The 18886-nt window shown below is 38.4% G+C and overlaps 1 protein-coding gene across 1 annotated transcript in view; it reads left to right on the top strand.

Moving 5' to 3' along the window:
• The window catches only part of GAD2 (glutamate decarboxylase 2), a 273704-nt gene that overhangs the window by 70511 nt on the left and 184307 nt on the right, over positions 1-18886 (top strand). The window contains exon 6 of the mRNA XM_053712962.1: positions 18317-18429. Within this exon, the coding sequence (XP_053568937.1) occupies positions 18317-18429 (113 nt within the window). The remainder of the gene's footprint in view (positions 1-18316; positions 18430-18886) is intronic.

The following is an 18886-nucleotide window of genomic DNA, read 5'->3' as shown; positions in this document are numbered from 1 at the left end:
CTCATCCTCCCGCCCTCTCACCCCATGGGAGTCCATCTGGTGCAGGGGCCACAGACTTGTAAAACCTCTGGAGGGTATTTTGACTCCTGTACCAGCTCCACATCTGCTTAGGTGAAATATCCTTCTGCACACATACATTCCAGTTGACACCTGGCAAAGATCCATCATACTGACCAAGAAATCATTACACTGCATAACAATGTTTGAAACTTATTATAAAGTCATCTCTCACTGGTATCTTGTGCCCAAGCGGCTAGCCAAAATGTTTCCTGACACTTCCCCCCTGTGTTGGAGGGGTTGTGGTCTCCCTGGGGATATGTTACATATTTGGTGGGAATGCCCAAAAATTCAGCCCCTTTGGGATAGAGTTTTTCATGCCTTAACTGACATGGGAATTAGGATACCTAACAGCCCAACATCTGCCCTTCTTCATTTAGGTCTACACACCTTGACTAAACATCACAGCTTAATGAGTATATACCTACTGACCTCCATCAAAACAACTATAGCTAGAGCGTGGAAAAAGGAATCACTCCCTAAATGGGGGGAGATTGGGGGCATGATGGCCTACCTTTACACTATGGAAAAGACCATATATTATGATCTGAATAAATCAGATTTGTTTGAAATGGCGTGGGCTGACTGGAAGGATAAACATGAGATCATCTGGCGCACATCTGCCACGACACAAGACCCCTCCCCTACTATTCGATAAGTTATTTGACTATGTCTGCCTGGTAGATCTTTCCCTAAGGGAGACAGTCGGAATCTGCAACCCCCCCCTCCCACTTCTCCTCTCTATGTTAAACTCCCACCCCTCCCCCTTATTACACTTAAATGGCTCAAGGTATTGTATTAAGCAAACACTTGTCTGATGATCTACTGGTATGATCATAATACTTGATATTGTATGAGTGGAGAACTGTTCAAATATCATTGTAATGTTTATAATTGTTATTGGACCACTGAGTCAGATTCTTTCTTATGTGTCTATATGTGATGGGGTCCTGCGTGTCCCCAGTCGTCGCTAAATTTATTTTTAATAAGAAATAAAAATATATTTTAAAAAAAGGCATTCAATTGAAGCGCTGTGCTCCTACAGCTCCTTGACTCTCACAATAGGCTCAGTTGGACTGCCTTTTCTCAGCTATAACAGGTAACATCTGGCAAAGTTTCTGGATCCTGTACCAGGATACTCTGTAGCTCACATGCTGGTCACACACTGGGCCCTAGTGGTTAGACATGTAGGTGGATGAGAAGGCAGGATTCTGTGAGTTCCCTCCCTCTCGGCTTGTCGCTCATGAAAGTGTGAATCCAGACTGATGCAAAGTTCTATAAAATCATCCAGGGTAGAAGGAACATCAGGATAAGTTAGCTCATCCTTGATGCATTCATGTAAACCTCTCCGGAAGGCCGTCCTGAGAGCACTGCAATCTCAACTGGTCTCATGTGCCAAGGTGTGAAACTCAATGGCATATTGTGCCACAGATCTATTACTCTGGCAGAGATCCAAGAGAGAGTGTTCTGCAGCAGAAGTGTGACCAGAAGTCCCAAACAAGGAAGACAGTGCAGAAACGAAGGTATCAGCATAGTTCAGGAATTAAGTACTTTGTTCCAATAGGGGAGAGACCCAGGCTAGGGTCTTATCCTTCAATAATTAAATAATAAAGGTGACCTTTGACTGATGGGACTGGTAGGTATGAGGAGATGGTCATTGCGGAAATGCAGTCTGTACTGGTTGAGAAAACCCCTACAGTTGGTAGTGACATCATACTTTTCTAACAATGGTATCCGGGGTATGCTACCAGAAGCAGGAGAGCGATACTAGCAGCAGGGGTAGGCTGTGTGGCAACAGGAGCAGTATTTTTCTCTGCAACAAGTGAGGAGAGAATAGTAGTAGTAATCTCCATTTTGGAATCCAGACTATGCAGGTGTGAGGTGTGGGTTCCCAGCATTTGTCCTTGAAGCGAGATTGTTCTAGCTACCTCATTTAAGTCCATGGACCAAGTGTAATGTAATGCTCGTGGGATATTTCCCTATCAGACCAATCCTGGCCAGTAGTCTTCTTATTCTGGCATCAAGTGGCAAGATAAAGAAAAATCCCAGAACAAAGAAGAAATAATAAATGAGGATGCAATCCAATACTCACAGTAGAGATGAGAAAACAGGGAAGTGGTCCCAGACAGGGCGAGGAATGCACCAGGAAGACAGTCCAATCCTTCACGGTACCAAAGGGTAATGCAGAGAGTGGTGAATAAAGCAAAGACCGGCAACAGGCAGGCAATTGAAGGAATCAGCTGTTCAGGGGTTAAAACAGGAGAGTGCTTAGAGACAAGCAATGTTCAGCAACAGTAAAGCAATCCAGAGAATCAGCAGTTCAGGGGTTAACCAGTAGAGTGGTCAGAGACAAGCAGAGTTTGGCAACAATAAGGCAATCCAGCAGTTCAGGGGTTAATCAGTAGAGTGGTCAGAGACAAGCAGAGTTCAGCAACAAAGGCAATCCAGTAGTTCAGGGATTAATTAGTAGAGTGGTCACAGACAAGCAGAGTTCAGCAACAGTAAGGCAATCCATCAGTTCAGGGGTTGATCAGTAGAATGCTCACAAACAAGCAAAGTTCAGCAACAGTAAGTCAATCCAACAGTTCAGGTATTTAATCAGAGTAACAAAAAGTAGCACCCAGGGAGCACAAGACAACCTATACCTGGGAAAGGAATGTAAATAACTGAGGTATTTACATAGGCGCAGATTCGCCCCAAGGAGGACATACAGCTGCGATCTGGACCCGGACTGGCAGAAAGAACTGGCGTGCAGCGATAACTGAGTGATCTGTGTGTATAATGTAAGTGTTCTTGCCAGGCTCCAGGCTGACATATGATCCGACTCATTCTTCTGCAAATCAGGGAATCTTGATACATTGTTATAACTTAGTGCAAAGTCTGTGGCTTACAAAACAAACCTCTAAGAAAACAGATAAAATGAACAGACCAGTCTGTGATGTACCAGCATGTAGAAAATCTGCACTGTAAACAGCTTGAAATACTGCCAGCGAGAGCCAATAGCAATACATTCTACAGAGGGGTAAAGCATATGAATTGAAGCAATTAATTTATAGCTATTATTATAAATACATATTGCTTGCAATGTGTGAAACACCATAAAACAGTGGTTTTACAGTTCTGGGAACAACATCAACAAACTCCTCTGCCCTTTACCCCTGGATAAGTTTGCCTCCTGTATTTGCCAGAGCTTATTTGCTCTGCGCAACGGTCTCCTTGTTCTTCTGTGAAACTGCTCCAGATTTCTTTCGGATCAATTGCACCAGGAAAAGGGCTGAGTTATGCAATATAAAGCAAGTGAGTTGAAAGGCTAACCATGAGGGGAAAAAGGCATAATAAAAGCATAGGAAGAAGGGAGGGGCTGTGTGCAGGGCAGAGCATGTGGGTTTTCACATGATATCCATACTGAATGTGTAACTCTGCCCTCCCATGCTGTCAGCCAATGGGAGGTTAGGAGCCTTTTTTCTTAGGAGTCCTAATGGAGACTGAATGTGAGAAGTTAACTGCCCAGTCAAGTGAATCATCCCATCAGGTTTCAGTTATACTATATGCAACTAAGAACTCCAGCTCCCCCATTTTACTCATCATGTTTCTTGCATTTGCTGTCATACATTTAATTTTACTGTGCTTGCTGCTGCTTCTTGGTGCCCTTTCCTACAAACTTTCTAATGTGACATTTCCTAAGTGCACCCTATACGTAGTTTAAAAGATTCTCTAAGTGTGCTACCATCCTCTCAACCAATACACCTGCATCAATGTCATTCAGGTGCAATCAATCCTTACAGTACAAATTCTACCCAAGAGAAAAGTCAGCCCAGTTCTCTAAAAAGTCAAACCCCTCATTTTTACACCATGTTTATAACCAAGAAATAACTGACCTTAGCTCCTTCTGCCTTACTGGGCTAGCACATGGCACTGGTAATATCGCCAAAAATATTACCTATGAGGTCCTTGCCTTAAGCTTCCTACATAACTTCCTGAATTAATTTTTAGGACACTTCATCTCCTGCTGATTCCTTCATTAGTGACAATATGCACCATGACTGCAGGATCAGACCCAGATCCCTCTAACAATCTATCAATACACTCCATAAAATGCCTAACTCAAACACCTGCAAAACAGAAAACTGTTAAGGCATCTGGATGATAAATTACCCTATCAAAATTCCTAATAATAGAGTCTCCTACAACCAACATCTGCCTCAGGCTTAGACTTGTATTCCTTTCTTCCATGACTGAAGGACTGTTCCCTATTGTATGCTCCTCTTCCATGACTGAAGGACAGTTCACTATATTAGGCAGAACAGCCCTCTCTGATATTGCCATCACTGAACTGATATTCTCAATATCTTCACTCAATCTAGCAAATCTGTTGGGGTGCACCAGCTCAGAACTGGCTTGCGTCTTCCGCTTACCTTTACTTTCCCTTCTTACTGTGACCTAGCTACTTCCTGGAGATTCATCATCTGAATCCTCTCCGTTCCCACTGCTAGAACCATGAACAATATGATTTGTCATATCCACTTCCTTTTCAAGTGTCTGAATATCACGCAGTGTTATAATTCATTCCCACGAGCTTCTAAAGAGACAATAGACTCTTGCCACAGACATATAATATCTATCTATCTCTATCTATATCTATATGTATATATGTACACTATATATATATATATTGACTTGAATGATGTTTTGCAACCATCTGTGATTTATTTGAGCCAGAGGATATAATTAGGGAGTTAATCCTATTGGTGCTCAAGTTATAAAAAAACAAATCCCCCACCTCTCTCCTTGTTTACAGCAGGATAGGGTAATGAATTAGGACAACCAATTTCTTATAGCGATGGGGGGTGGGGTTAGGTTTCTGGGCATAGTTGGGACTTGTAGGATTAGATCTGAATTACTGGTTTATGATATACACTAGGAAGCTCAGTACGAGTAGTGGGAACTTACAGTATAATGCCAGTGGTATTGGGAGTTGTCTGCTTAGATTGGTGTTGAGCTGTTCGAAGTAACAGGCCTATTCTAGTGTGTTAATGTTTACTAATTGTCAGCTAGATTACGAGTTTTGCGTTATGAGTGAAAAAACATCGTTATGCTTCATAACGATGCTTTTCCCCTAACGCCGCTATTAAAAGTCTTGTCAGAATAAGTGTACCGCACACGTTTTTGGCCGTCACGCAACATCAGTACCGCACTTTAAAAAAAGTCCTTTTTCAATGGGACTCCCATAGCACCGGTATTACGAGTTTGCCTGGGAGGGACAAAAAGTGAGCGGTACACCCTATACAGACAAGATCCGTACAGCCATCTAAAGTCAGTAGTTATGAGTTTTACATTACAAATCTGTAGCATACAACTCATAACTAAAGTGTTAAAAAGTACACTAACACCCATAAACTACCTAGTAACCCCTAAATCGAGGACCTCCAGCATTGCAAATACTAAAATACATTTATTAACCCCTAATCTGCCGCTTCGGACATAGCTGCCACTTAAAAAATGTATTAACCCCTATTCTGCCACTCCCCGACATCTTTGCCACAATAATAAACCTATTAACCCCTAAACCGCTGCCCTCCCGCATCGCAAACACTATTTAAAGATTAACCCCTAATCTGCCGACCGCCCACACCGCCACAGTAATAAACCTTTTAACAACTGAACCGCAAGCCCCCACAACGAAACTAAAATTAACTATTAACTACTAAACCTTTTGCCTCCCACATCACTACATAAATATATTAACCCCTAAACCTAACCCTAGCGTAACCCTAAACCTAAGTCTAACCTTAACACTCCCTAACTTAAATATAATTAAAATAAATCAAAATTAAACTTACAATAGTTGCCTAAATAATTCCTATTTAAAACTAAATACTTACCTATAAAATAAAACCTACGCTAGCTACAAAATAAATAATAGTTAAATTGTAGCTAACTTAGGTTTTATTTTTATTTCACAGGTAAGTTTGTATTTATTTTAACTAGGTAGACTTGTTAGTAAATAGTTATTAACTATTTACTAACTACCTAGCTAAAATAAATACAAAGTTACCTGTAAAATAAAACCTAACCTGCCTTACAATAAAACCTAACATTACAATCAAATAAAATAAATTAAATTAATAAAATACAATTATCTACATTACAAAAAAAACCCCACTAAATTACACAAAATAAAAAAGGAAATTATCAAAAATAAAAACGAATTACTCCTAATCTAATAGCCCTATCAAAATAAAAAAGCTCACCTAAAATAAAAATAAACCCTAGCCTACACTAAACTGTCAATGGCCCTTAAAATGGCCTTATGCAGGGCATTGCCCCCCCAAAAAATCAGCTCTTTTACCTGTTAAAACAAATACAAACACCCCCAACAGTAAAACCCACCACCCACCCAACCGAACCCCCCAAATAAAACCTATCTAAATAAACCTAAGCTAACCATTGCCCTGGAAAGGGCATTTGGATGGGCATTGCCTGAAAAAGACATTTAGCTCTTTTACATTGCCCAAACCATAAGCTAAAAATAAAACCCACCCAATAAACCCTTAAAAAACCTAACACTAACCAGCGACGATCCACTTACAGTTTGCAAAGAACGGAAATCCATCCTCATCCAGGCGGCAGAAGTCTTCATCCAAACGGCATCTTCTATCTTTATCCATCCGGCGCGGAGCGGGTTCATCTTCAAGACATCCGGTGCAGAGCATCCTCTTCTTCCGATCGCTGCTGTAGAATGAAATTTCCCTTTAAGTGACGTCATCCAAGATGGAGTCCCTTACATTCCAATTGGCTGATAGAATTCTATCAGCCAATAGAAATTAAAGGTGAAAAAATCCTATTGGCTGTTGCAATCAGCCAATAGGATTGAGCTTGCATTCTATAGGTTGATTGGAATAGCCAAAAGAATGTGAGCTCAATCCTATTGGCTGATTGGATCAGCCAATAGGATGAAAGCTCAATCCTATTGGCTGATTGCAACAGCCAATAGGATTTTTTCACCTTTAATTTCTATTGGCTGATAGAATTCTATCAGCCAATCAGAATGTAAGGGACGCCATCTTGGATGATGTCGTTTAAAGGGAAACTTCATTCTATAGCAGCGATCAGAAGAAGAGGATGCTTCACGCCGGATGTCTTGAAGATGGACCCGCTACGAGCCAGAGGGATGAAGATAGAAGATGCCATCTGGATGAAGACTTCTGCCCACTTGGAGGAAGACTTCTGCCGGCTTTGATGAGGACTTCTGCCCGCTTAGATGAAGACTTCTGCTGCCTTTGAAAACTGTAAGTGGATCGTCGGGGGTTAGTGTTAGGTTTTTTAAGGGTTTATTGGGTGGGTTTTATTTTTAGCTTAGGGTTTAAGCAATGTAAAAGAGCTGAATTACCTTTTAAGGGCAATGCCCATCGAAATGCCCTTTTCAGGGCAATGGTTAGCTTAGGTTTATTTAGATAGGTTTTTATTTGGAGGGTTTTGTTGGGTGGGTGGTGGGTTTTACTGTTGAGGGGTGTTTGTATTTTTTTTAACAGGTAAAAGAGCTGATTTCTTTGGGGCAATGCCCCGCAAAAGGCCCTCTTAAGGCAGTTTAGTAGGCTAGGGTTTTTTTTATTTTGGGTGGGCTTTTTTATTTTTATAGAGCGATTAGATTAGGAGTAATTCGTTTTTATTTTGGATAATTTTGTTTTTTATTTTGTGTAATTTAGTGTTTATGTAGATATTTGTATTTTATTAATTTAATTTATTTTATTTGATTGTAATGTTAGGTTTTAGTGTAAGGCAGGTTAGGTTTTATTTTACAGGTAAATTTGTATTTATTTTAACTAGGTAGCTAGTAAATAGTTAATAACTATTTACTAACTAGTCTACCTAGTTAAAATAAATACAAACTTACCTGTGAAATAAAAATAAAACCTAAGATAGATACATTATAACTATTAGTAGTTATATTGTAGCTAGCTTAGTTTTTTTACTGGTAAGTATTTAGTTTTAAAAAGGAATTATTTAGGTAATAAATGTAAGTTTATTTAGATTTATTTTAATTATATTTAAGTTGGGGGGGTTAGGGTTAGACTTAGGCTTAGGGTTACATTAGGGTTAGGGTTATGTAAGGTTTAGGTTTAGGGGTTAATATATTTATTTAGTGTTAGTGATGTGGGAGGCCAGAGGTTTAGGGGTTAATAACTTTAGTATAGTGGTGGCGACATTGGGGCAGCAGGTTAGGGGTTAAGAGACAATGTGCTGTCCTCCATTGTAACAAAATGCTGTTTCCAAACTTACGAAAAGGCAAATGCCATTAATACAAGCGGCAGTATCCAGTAAGCATCAAACATCAGGGATCATCATCATCTCCCAAGCACAATTTTTCATCTGTGCTGTGTGTTAAAGACCTCATTACATCAGCGTAGATTTACACCTTGCCAGCTTCGAAGGTATATATACACACATACAATAGGGTTGTTGGGTCATCTCACGAAATGTATTCTATCTAGAGCCGCATATATTAGCATCACTGCGTGCACCTAGGGGCCATATATCAACACCACAGATATTTTGTAGCTTGTCCCAAACTATTAGAACAACAGTTCTGTAGATAGTAAAGCGATAAGTCGGTAATGTCCTTAGGGTAACAAAACACTATTCAAGTATCCATAGTGGGAGTTCAGAAGTGCATATCATGCCAACGCACGTTTCAGCCCACCAACAACTTGTGCATACAGGGGACTAACTTCTATCCAGTAGTCTCCACCTATTATAGCACCTGGATCAATCTTCAGGTTAATTAGGCACCTGCTGGTTAAGGTGGAACATTCCACCATTACGTATTTCAATACAAGTTTCAGCATTTTCTGCCACTATATTTGCAATATGTCAGAGGAGATTGGCAGATTCACCCCATCTTTAGAATGACATAGGCTTAATTCCTAAAAACAGAATATACTCTGCTTCTTATCTAACCTTAAAAAGCTACATGTATAAGAAAAAACCTATTACAGAAAAGATGCAGATTCCAATTTGTCATTTATACCATTGGGGATTCTGGTACCAAGTCTAAAAATCCACATAGCTTCCTTCTGCAAAAAGGATTCTATTCTTGTCACCACCTCTACCTGAAGTGATGCCTTTGTCAATAGCTGTGAATTTTAAAGATTGTACCTCACTATTATGAAATTTGGCAAAATGTCTGGCAAGATTTGTATCTCTTACATATAAAATGTCGTCCCTGTGTTCCTGTATTCGATCTTTTATAACTTTCTTAGTTTTTCCAACATAGAAAGTTGGACAGGAACTGCGTAACAAGTAAATAACTCCTTCTGGCTGACAATTAAAGAAGAACATTATATCGTAGAATTTTGACCCATCAACAGAGAATCTTTTAGTGTTGTCCATAAATTTACAATAGACACAGTGGTCACAAGGAAAACTGCCTTTTATTCCCTTGTTTTTTCTCAACCAATCTGCTTCAGATGGTCCTTTAATAAAGTGACTAGTTTATCTTTTAGATTCTGGGTTTTTCTGGCTACCATTTGGGGTCTATTTCCTACAGCATGTTTAATTCGGTCATCCATAGTTAAAAGATGCCAGTTTCTATTCAAAATTGTGCATAGTTCATCCCATTGGCTACTGAAGGTATAAATGAACAGAATTGGTCCTTTCTCGTTCTCATTTTTCTTATCATAAAGAATTGTATCTCTGGGTATACCTCTCGCTCTGTATATTGCCCTTTTGATACATCTTTTGAAATATCCTCTTTTGATGAACCTCTCCGCCATTTGGGCCGCATGAATATTGAATTTTGCCAGAGGAACAATTTCTCCTTAGCCTAAGGAATTGTCCATAAGGGATCCCCCTAATCAGATGCTCAAGATGATTACTGTGAGCATGCAAAATATTATTTGTTGCATTAGGTTTTCTAAAGTTCTCAGTCACTATACATTGGCCCTCTTTTTAATTTTTAAAGATAGCTCTTTTTCATTTGTTTCAAAGGTTAAAAAAATATTTTTATCCTTTTTATTCAGGATTAAGACAAAATTGCTGAATTCTTCAGATGTGCCATCCCACAGGATGAGCACATCATCCACATATCGAATCCATAACTGAACATGCATTATGTCACTATTAAATCAAATGAAAAAGAGCTATCTTTCCTAGACTTAAAAATTAAAAGAGAGGGCTAATGTAATCCATATTTCATAAGTATTTATTGAAAAAAAAAAAAAACTTTTATTACATAGTATTTTATGGGCAAGATTACAAGTCGAGCAGCAAATCAGTTGCGAAAACTCAGTGTGTAAAATGGCTTTTTCGCATTTGGGGTTGCGCAGCTATTACAAGTTGAGAAATAACTTATTTTGCCCGTGCGTTGTCGCGTAATGCAAACTGCGAAATCACGTGCACGTTCACATATTCCCCATAGAAGTTAATGGAGAAGACAAATAGAAAAGAGAAACACAAAACCCTAATCTGTTGCACAATGCCCATGACGTATTCTCCTCGAACAGTGTACATGAAAATGCAAATATTTCATATTTGCCAAATAGTATTTTGCAGTGTGCTGCCTTAGCAGTTCAGTGCGGTAAACGCTGCAAATAAATAAAGGAGCTTTTATTTGTATCAATGGTAAATCCTAGCATTTCACAAACGCTAGGATTTACCATAATTTTAAGAAAAACACTTGTAAAATTGTTTATGTAAATGTTTTTAGTGTTTGCATTTCTCTTTTGCTAACATAAAGTAGTTCTTATTAGATAATGATGAACATTGTTTGGACAGGTTGGCCATGGGCCTTCCGGGCACTTTATTGGTGGGGTTAGGATTTTTCACCTACACTTAGGCCCAGCATATAGAATTCATAAAGACTTGCTCTTGTGAAATATCTCAACTTGCAGTCACGTCTAGCTATTTTTAAGCTGACAAGGTTGTGTGTTATTTTTTTCTTTTTCTTTTATTTCTCTTTAACTATTTTCAGTTTTTTGGTCCATATGTTTTATGAGAGATTTTTTCTTATTTTATTTGAATTTGTTTGTTTCAATGCATCTCTGTGATGCCGAAATCCTTCACAATGGAACTTTTTCTATGAACTGAGAAGTAAACACTTTCCAGAAAGATTTTGTTCCATCACTTATACCAAGAGTGAATCACAACATGAGGATGTGACTATAGGCGGGTACAGATCTTTACAAATTCCATACTTTTTTAGTGCAAATGTTTTTCATAACCCAAGATACCAATTTGATAAAGTAATTTTGTTGAATCTAGACCAATGAGCCAGTGAGATAGACTATACTGAACAATCAAGCAGGATACAGTATGCAGATAATGGCCAGAAAGACATAATACATTTTCAGTAGCCATTGGTACACAGCATGAAGGAAATTACCACAAGGAACAGAACAAGTAGGGTGGGCAGGACCCAGCAGATAAAAACAACAAGATGTAGTATCTAACGATGGATAGATTTAAAGGGATAGTCTACTTAAAAATAGTTATTGTTTAAAGGAACAATCTACTTGATTTTGTTAATTGTTTAAAAAGATAGATAACACCGTTGCTACACATTCCTCAGCTTTGCAAAAACAACATTCTTATCTTTAAAAAAAATAAAAGTTTGAACTGTGTTCCTGAGGAAACAATATTTATTCTTAGGGTATATTTCCCTTTGGTGTAGAAGAGGTAAACTTTCACACTAGTTTACAAAGTCACATCCTAACATGCTTTATACAAATCTTTATAGAAAAACTGATCCTAGATTGGTTAAAGGGATACTGAACTGATACTTTAAGCAACTTTCTAATTTACTCCTAGTATGATTTTTTTTCATTCTCTTTGTATCTTTATTTGAAAAAGCAGGAATGTAAGCTTACGAGCCAGTCCATTTTTGGTTCAGAATCCTGGATATCGCTTGCTGATTGGTGGCTACATTTAGCCTCCAAACAGCAAGCGCTACCAAGGGTGCTGAACCAAGGATGGCCTGGCTTTCTGTATTTTCAAATAAAGATACCAAGAGAACAAAGAAAATTGATACTAGGAGTAAATTAGAAAGTTGCTTAAAATTGCATGCTCTATATGAATCATGAAAGAAAAATGTTGGGTTCAGTATACCTTTAAAGTAGTCCTTTAGTTAGGGCTAAATTGTTAATGAGGCATTTTCAGAGTGAATTGCACATGTGTAAGATAATAGAATTATTCTAAATTGTCTTGGAACATTTGCAAGCATGTCAAAAATGCCAGATTTGTACTTTAGCAATTCCCTTTGTCTTTTGACTTCAATGTATCCATTTGTTGTCAATATATAGTGCAAAACTTGTGGCCAGATAGATAAAGATTATTGAAGTCAAAGGTGTCCATGCATTATATGGGTACTGTCCGCTTGGATATGATCCAAATGTTTCCCAATTCGGAAATGTTATCATTTGCATTTTGATGACTCTGAACCTGAAAAAATATGTATCAGGAAGTGAAAATGGATGATAAACAGGATTGAAAGGGTTAGAATTTAACTCAAAATGTTTAATTATATATAGTGAAAAAAGATACAACAGAGGCTGGAGATCTAAGGGATTTTAGAAACCTTACCTCTTTAAAATTCTTCATATAGATTGTTTAATCAGTGCTGGGCTTAATTTATATATTTCTCTAACTCGCTATGGAAAAAACATAATTCATGTAAGAACTTACCTGATAAATTCATTTCTTTCATATTGGCAAGAGTCCATGAGCTAGTGACATATGGGATATACAATCCTACCAGGAGGGGCAAAGTTTCCCAAACCTCAAAATGCCTATAAATACACCCCTCACCACACCCACAATTCAGTTTAACGAATAGCCAAGCAGTGGGGTGAAAGAAAGGAGTAGAAAGCATCAACAAAGGAAATTTGGAAATAATTGTGCTTTATACAAAAAAAAATAACCACCATAAAAAGGGTGGGCCATGAGCTAGTGACATATGGGATATCAAAACCCAAGATGTGGATCTTCCAATCAAGAGTCACTAGAGAGGGAGGGAATAAAAACAGCCATATTCCGCTGAAAAAATTAATCCACAACCCAAAAAAATAAGTTTATTTTCATTTTTGAAAGAAAAAAATTAAATGAAAAGCAGAAGAATCAAACTGAAACAGCTGCCTGAAGAACTTTTCTACCAAAAACTGCTTCCGAAGAAGCAAATACATCAAAACGGTAGAATTTAGTAAATGTATGCAAAGAGGACCAAGTTGCCGCTTTGCAAATCTGATCAACTGAAGCTTTATTCTTAAAAGCCCACAAAGTGGAGACCGATCTAGTTGAATGAGCTGTAATTCTCTGAGGCGGGGCCTGACCCGACTCCAAATAAGCTTGATGAATTAAAAGTTTCAACCAAGAAGCCAAGGAAATAGTAAAAGCCTTCTGACCTTTCCTAGGACCATAAAATAAAACAAATAGACTGGAATTCTTCCTGAAATCTTTAGTAGCTTCCACATAATATTTCAAAGCTCTTACCACATCCAAAGAATGTAAGGATCTCTCCAAAGAATTCTTAGGATTAGGACATAAGGAAGGGACATCAATTTCTCTACTAATGTTGTTAGAATTCACAACCTTAGGTAAAAATTGAATAGAAGTCTGCAAAACTGCCTTATCCTGAAGAAAATTCAGAAAAGGAGACTCACAAGAAAGAGCAGATAACTCAGAAACTCTTCTAGCAGAAGAGATGGCCAAAAGAAACAACACTTTCCAAGAAAGTAGTTTAATGTCTAAAGAATGCATAGGTTCAAATGGAGGAGCCTGTAAAGCCTTCAGAACCAAATTAAGACTCCAAGGAGGAGAAATTGACTTAATGACAGGCTTAATACGAATTAAAGCCTGTACAAAACAGTGTATATCAGGAAGTATAGCAATCTTTCTGTGAAATAAAACAGAAAGAGCGGAGATTTGTCCTTTCAAGGAACTTGCAGACAAACCCTTATCCAAACCATCCTGAAGAAACTGTAAAATTCTAGGAATGCTAAAAGAAGGCCAGGAGAATTTATGAGAAGAACACCATGAAATGTAAGTCTTCCAAACTCTATAATAAATCTTTCTAGAGACAGATTTACGAGCTTGTAACATAGTATTTATCACTGAGTCAGAGAAACCTATATGACTCAGAACTAAGCGTTCAATTTCCATACCTTCAAATTTAATGATTTGAGATCCTGATGGAAAAACGGACCTTGAGATAGTAGGTCCGGCCATAACTGAAGTGGCCAAGGCGGGCAACTGGACATCCGAACCAGATCCGCATATATATCACAAGGACCAAACAAAATAAAAATAAAAATGAAAAATATATATATGAAATAAAAAACCTTTGAATCCTCATAGCCTCATGTGTGCTATAATCAGATGGTATGATACAAAACAAACAGAATGGAGCCAAATGAGTACTCACATACTATTGAAGCACACCTATGTGCTGGTAGAGACAAACTGCAATTTCAGATAGGTGTGACAGCTCACCCTCCAGGCAAAACTGTGTAGCTGGTGAGAGATTAAAAAACAAAAAAAGAAAGCACTACATGTGCAGACCATTAAAGGTATAACCGGCAATATCTCTTAGATGATACAAATGGGTACTCACATACTCCTGTAGCACACTTATGTGCTGGTAGAGGCAGGCTGTAACTTTATGACAGGTGTAGCATCTCACCCTAGATGTAGATTCTTGGTTGTGCAGGGGTGTAAGTCCCAGTGAGCAATCAGCAAAGGCAGAAGGTAGGAAAAGAAATCCACTCAGAGTGCATTTAGAATAAAATGTAGCTATTTATTAAAAACAAAGATAAAAAAACAACACAGCAGTTGATTATGATGAGTGGATGAAAGGGTATACAGTGGCACTCCTCAAATGCAACCCGTTTCTCGGTTAGAACCGTTTCATCAGGCATATATATGCCAGGAGAATTTATGAGAAGAACACCATGAAATGTAAGTCTTCCAAACTCTATAATAAATCTTTGTAGAGACAGATTTACGAGCTTGCAACATAGTATTAATCACTGAGTCAGAGAAACCTCTATGACTCAGAACTAAGCGTTCAATTTCCATACCTTCAAATTTAATGATTTGAGATCCTGATGGAAAAACGGACCTTGAGATAGTAGGTCCGGCCATAACGGAAGTGGCCAAGGCGGGCAACTGGACATCCGAACCAGATCCGCATACCAAAACCTATGGGCCATGCTGGAGCCACCAGCAACACAAAAGACTGTTCCATGATGATCTTGGAGATCAGTCTTGGAAGGAGAACTAGAGGCGGGAAGATGAAAGCAGGATGATAAACCCAAGGAAGTGTCAGCGCATCCACTGCTTCTGCCTGCACATCCCTGAACCTGGACAGGTATCTGGGAAGTTTCTTGTTTAGATGAGAGGCCATGAGATCTATCTCTGGAAGACCCCATATCTCAACAATCTGAGAAAACACATCTGGATAGAGAGACCACTCCCCTCGATGTAAAGTCTGGTGGCTGAGATAATCCGCCTCCCAATTGTCCACACCTGGGATATGCACCGCAGAGATTAGACAGGAGCTGGATTTCACCCAAGCAAGTATCCGAGATACTTCTTTCATAGCTTGGGGACTGTGAGTCCCACCCTGATGATTGACATAAGCCACAGTTGTGATATTGTCTATCTGAAAACAAATGAATGGTTCTCTCTTTAGCAGAGGCCAGAACTGGAGAGCCCTGAGAATTGCACAGAGTTCTAAAATATTTATTGGTAATCTCGCCTCTTGAGATTTCCAAACCCCTTGTGCTGTCAGAGATCCCCAAACAGCTCCCCAACCTGAAAGACTCGCATCTGTTGAGATCACAGTCCAGGTTGGCCGAACAAAAGAAGCCCCTTGAACCAAACAATGGTGATCTATCCACCATGTCAGAGAGTGTCGTACATTGGGATTCAAGGATATTAATTGTGATATCTTTGTATAATCCCTGCACCATTGATTCAGCATACAAAGCTGTAGAGGTCTCATGTGAAAACGAGCAAAGGGGATCGCATCCGATGTTGCAGTCACGAGACCTAAAACTTCCATGCACATAGCCACTGAAGGGAATGACTGAGACTGAAGGTGCCGGCACGCTGCAACCAATTTTAAACATCTCTTGTCTGTTAGAGACAGAGTCATGGACACTGAATCTATCTGGAAGCCTAAAAAGGTGACCCTTGTCTGAGGAATCAAGAAACTTTTTGGTAAATTGATCCTCCAACCATGTTTCCGAAGAAACAACACTAGTTGATTCGTGTGAGATTCTGCAGTACGTAAAGACTGAGCTAGTACCAAGATATCGTCCAAATAAGGAAACACCACAATACCCTGTTCTCTGATTACAGATAGTAGGGCACCCAGAACCTTTGAAAAGATTCTTGGAGCTGTTGCTAGGCCAAATGGAAGAGCAACAAATTGGTAATGCTTGTCTAGAAAAGAGAATCTCAGAAACTGATAGTGTTCTGGATGAATCGGAATATGAAGGTATGCATCCTGCAAGTCTATTGTGGACATATAACAACAAAATAGAGGGGGCGCTAAAGGTGCAGGGGTAACTCAGTGCAAAAATGAATCACTATAAGTAGATAATACAGAACAATTCATATATCACAAGGACCAAACAAAATAAAAATAAAAATGAAAAATATATATATGAAATAAAAAACCTTTGAATCCTCATAGCCTCATGTGTGCTATAATCAGATGGTATGATACAAAACAAACAGAATGGAGCCAAATGAGTACTCACATACTATTGAAGCACACCTATGTGCTGGTAGAGACAAACTGCAATTTCAGATAGGTGTGACAGCTCACCCTCCAGGCAAAACTGTGTAGCTGGTGAGAGATTAAAAAACAAAAAAAGAAAGCACTACATGTGCAGACCATTAAAGGTATAACCGGCAATATCTCTTAGATGATACAAATGGGTACTCACATACTCCTGTAGCACACTTATGTGCTGGTAGAGGCAGGCTGTAACTTTACGACAGGTGTAGCAGCTCACCCTAGATGTAGATTCTTGGTTGTGCAGGGGTGTAAGTCCCAGTGAGCAATCAGCAAAGGCAGAAGGTAGGAAAAGAACTCCACTCAGAGTGCATTTAGAATAGAATGTAGCTATTTATTAAAAACAAAGATAAAAAAACAACACAGCAGTTGTTTATGATGAGTGGATGAAAGGGTATACAGTGGCACCCCTCAAATGCAACGCGTTTCTCGGTTAGAACCGTTTCATCAGGCATATATGTATATATGTGAAGAAATGACGAAGTTGCGTCATAAGCTTTTTTTTGGCGCCAAAAATATTTTCACTCTAAGAATGACGCAATAAAGTTTAGCATTTGACGCACCCGCAGGCCTAATACCCACAATTGCAAGAAGTAGTCAATTTGAACAAAGACTAAACCCAGGTAAGAAATAAATTTCTTAAAATGTTTATATTCCCAAATATGAAACTGACAGTCTGCAGAAGGAAATACATGAACCTGACTCATGGCAAATATAAGTACACTACATATATTTAGAACTTTATAAATGCATCAAGTGCCTTAAGTAATGAAAACATACTTACCAAAAGACACCCATCCAGATATAGCAGATAGCCAAAACAGTACTAAAACAGTTATTAGTAGAGGTAACGATAAATTGATAGTATATCGTCGATCTGAAAAGGGAGGTAGGAGATGAATCTCTATGACCGATAACAGAGAACCTATGAAATAGACCCCCATTAGGGAAATCATTGTATTCAAATAAGTGATACTCCCTTCACGTCCCTCTGACATTCGCTGTACTCTGAGAGGAATCGGGCTTCAATAATCCTGAGAAGCGCATATCAACGTAGAAATCTTAGCACAAACTTACTTCACCACCTCCATAGGAGGCAAAGTTTGTAAAACTGAATTGTGGGTGTGGTGAGGGGTGTAGTTATAGGCATTTTGAGGTATGAGAAACTTTGCCCCTCCTGGTAGGATTGTATATCCCATATGTCACTAGCTCATGGACTCTTGCCAATTACGTGAAAGAAAGAGACAATATAAGCCTAAATGGTCTTTTTCAAGGGTAATGTCCTGAACTGAGAAACTATACAATTTATCTAACAAAATAATATTTTATATGCTTGTTTGTATGCAGATAATTTTAAAGTATTACTTAGGGAAAAAAAACTTTGAAAAATAACCCTGTTTCTTTTAACTTTCTAAAACTTGGGTTTACTATTTTTAAAGCTTTTATTGCATTACTTTATTTCAGGTTTACTTATGAAATTGCCCCTGTATTTGTATTGTTGGAGTATGTCACACTAAAAAAAATGAGAGAAATGATTGGGTGGCCGGGAGGATCTGGCGATGGTATATTTTCCCCTGGTAAGTGATCATTTTAACTCAACCTCTAAAATATTACTATGTATTATTAAATATATTTTGCTCAATGTATTGTTTTCTATTGTAAGAGAAAATACATTGGCTTTAAAGTCATATAAATAATGTTGACATTTCATGAAATTGATTTTGAAAGATCTGAATGATCCTCAAAGCAAAATACACACAACCATGAGCATATATAGTGCTGCACATTAAATATAATCAAACAAGACAATTTGCCTCAGAGTTCTAAATGTTCCTTCTTTTAGAATGCTGTGAGTGTGCTGTAACTCAAGGGCTTATGCAAGGACAACTATAAAGTGAATAGAATGAATGGCCAACTAAGATATCAATCAGTTACTTTCAATAGAAACTCACAGATGCTGTGTTGGGATTAGGATGTTCAAATAATTAATACCAGCAAAACGTTCTGCTTTCTTAGTCTGTTTCTTATCAAATA

Source organism: Bombina bombina, chromosome 5 (genome assembly GCF_027579735.1).
Source record: "Bombina bombina isolate aBomBom1 chromosome 5, aBomBom1.pri, whole genome shotgun sequence".
NCBI lineage: Eukaryota > Metazoa > Chordata > Amphibia > Anura > Bombinatoridae > Bombina > Bombina bombina.
Note: the sequence above shows the minus strand (reverse complement) of the source record. Positions and strands in the feature narration are given on the sequence as shown.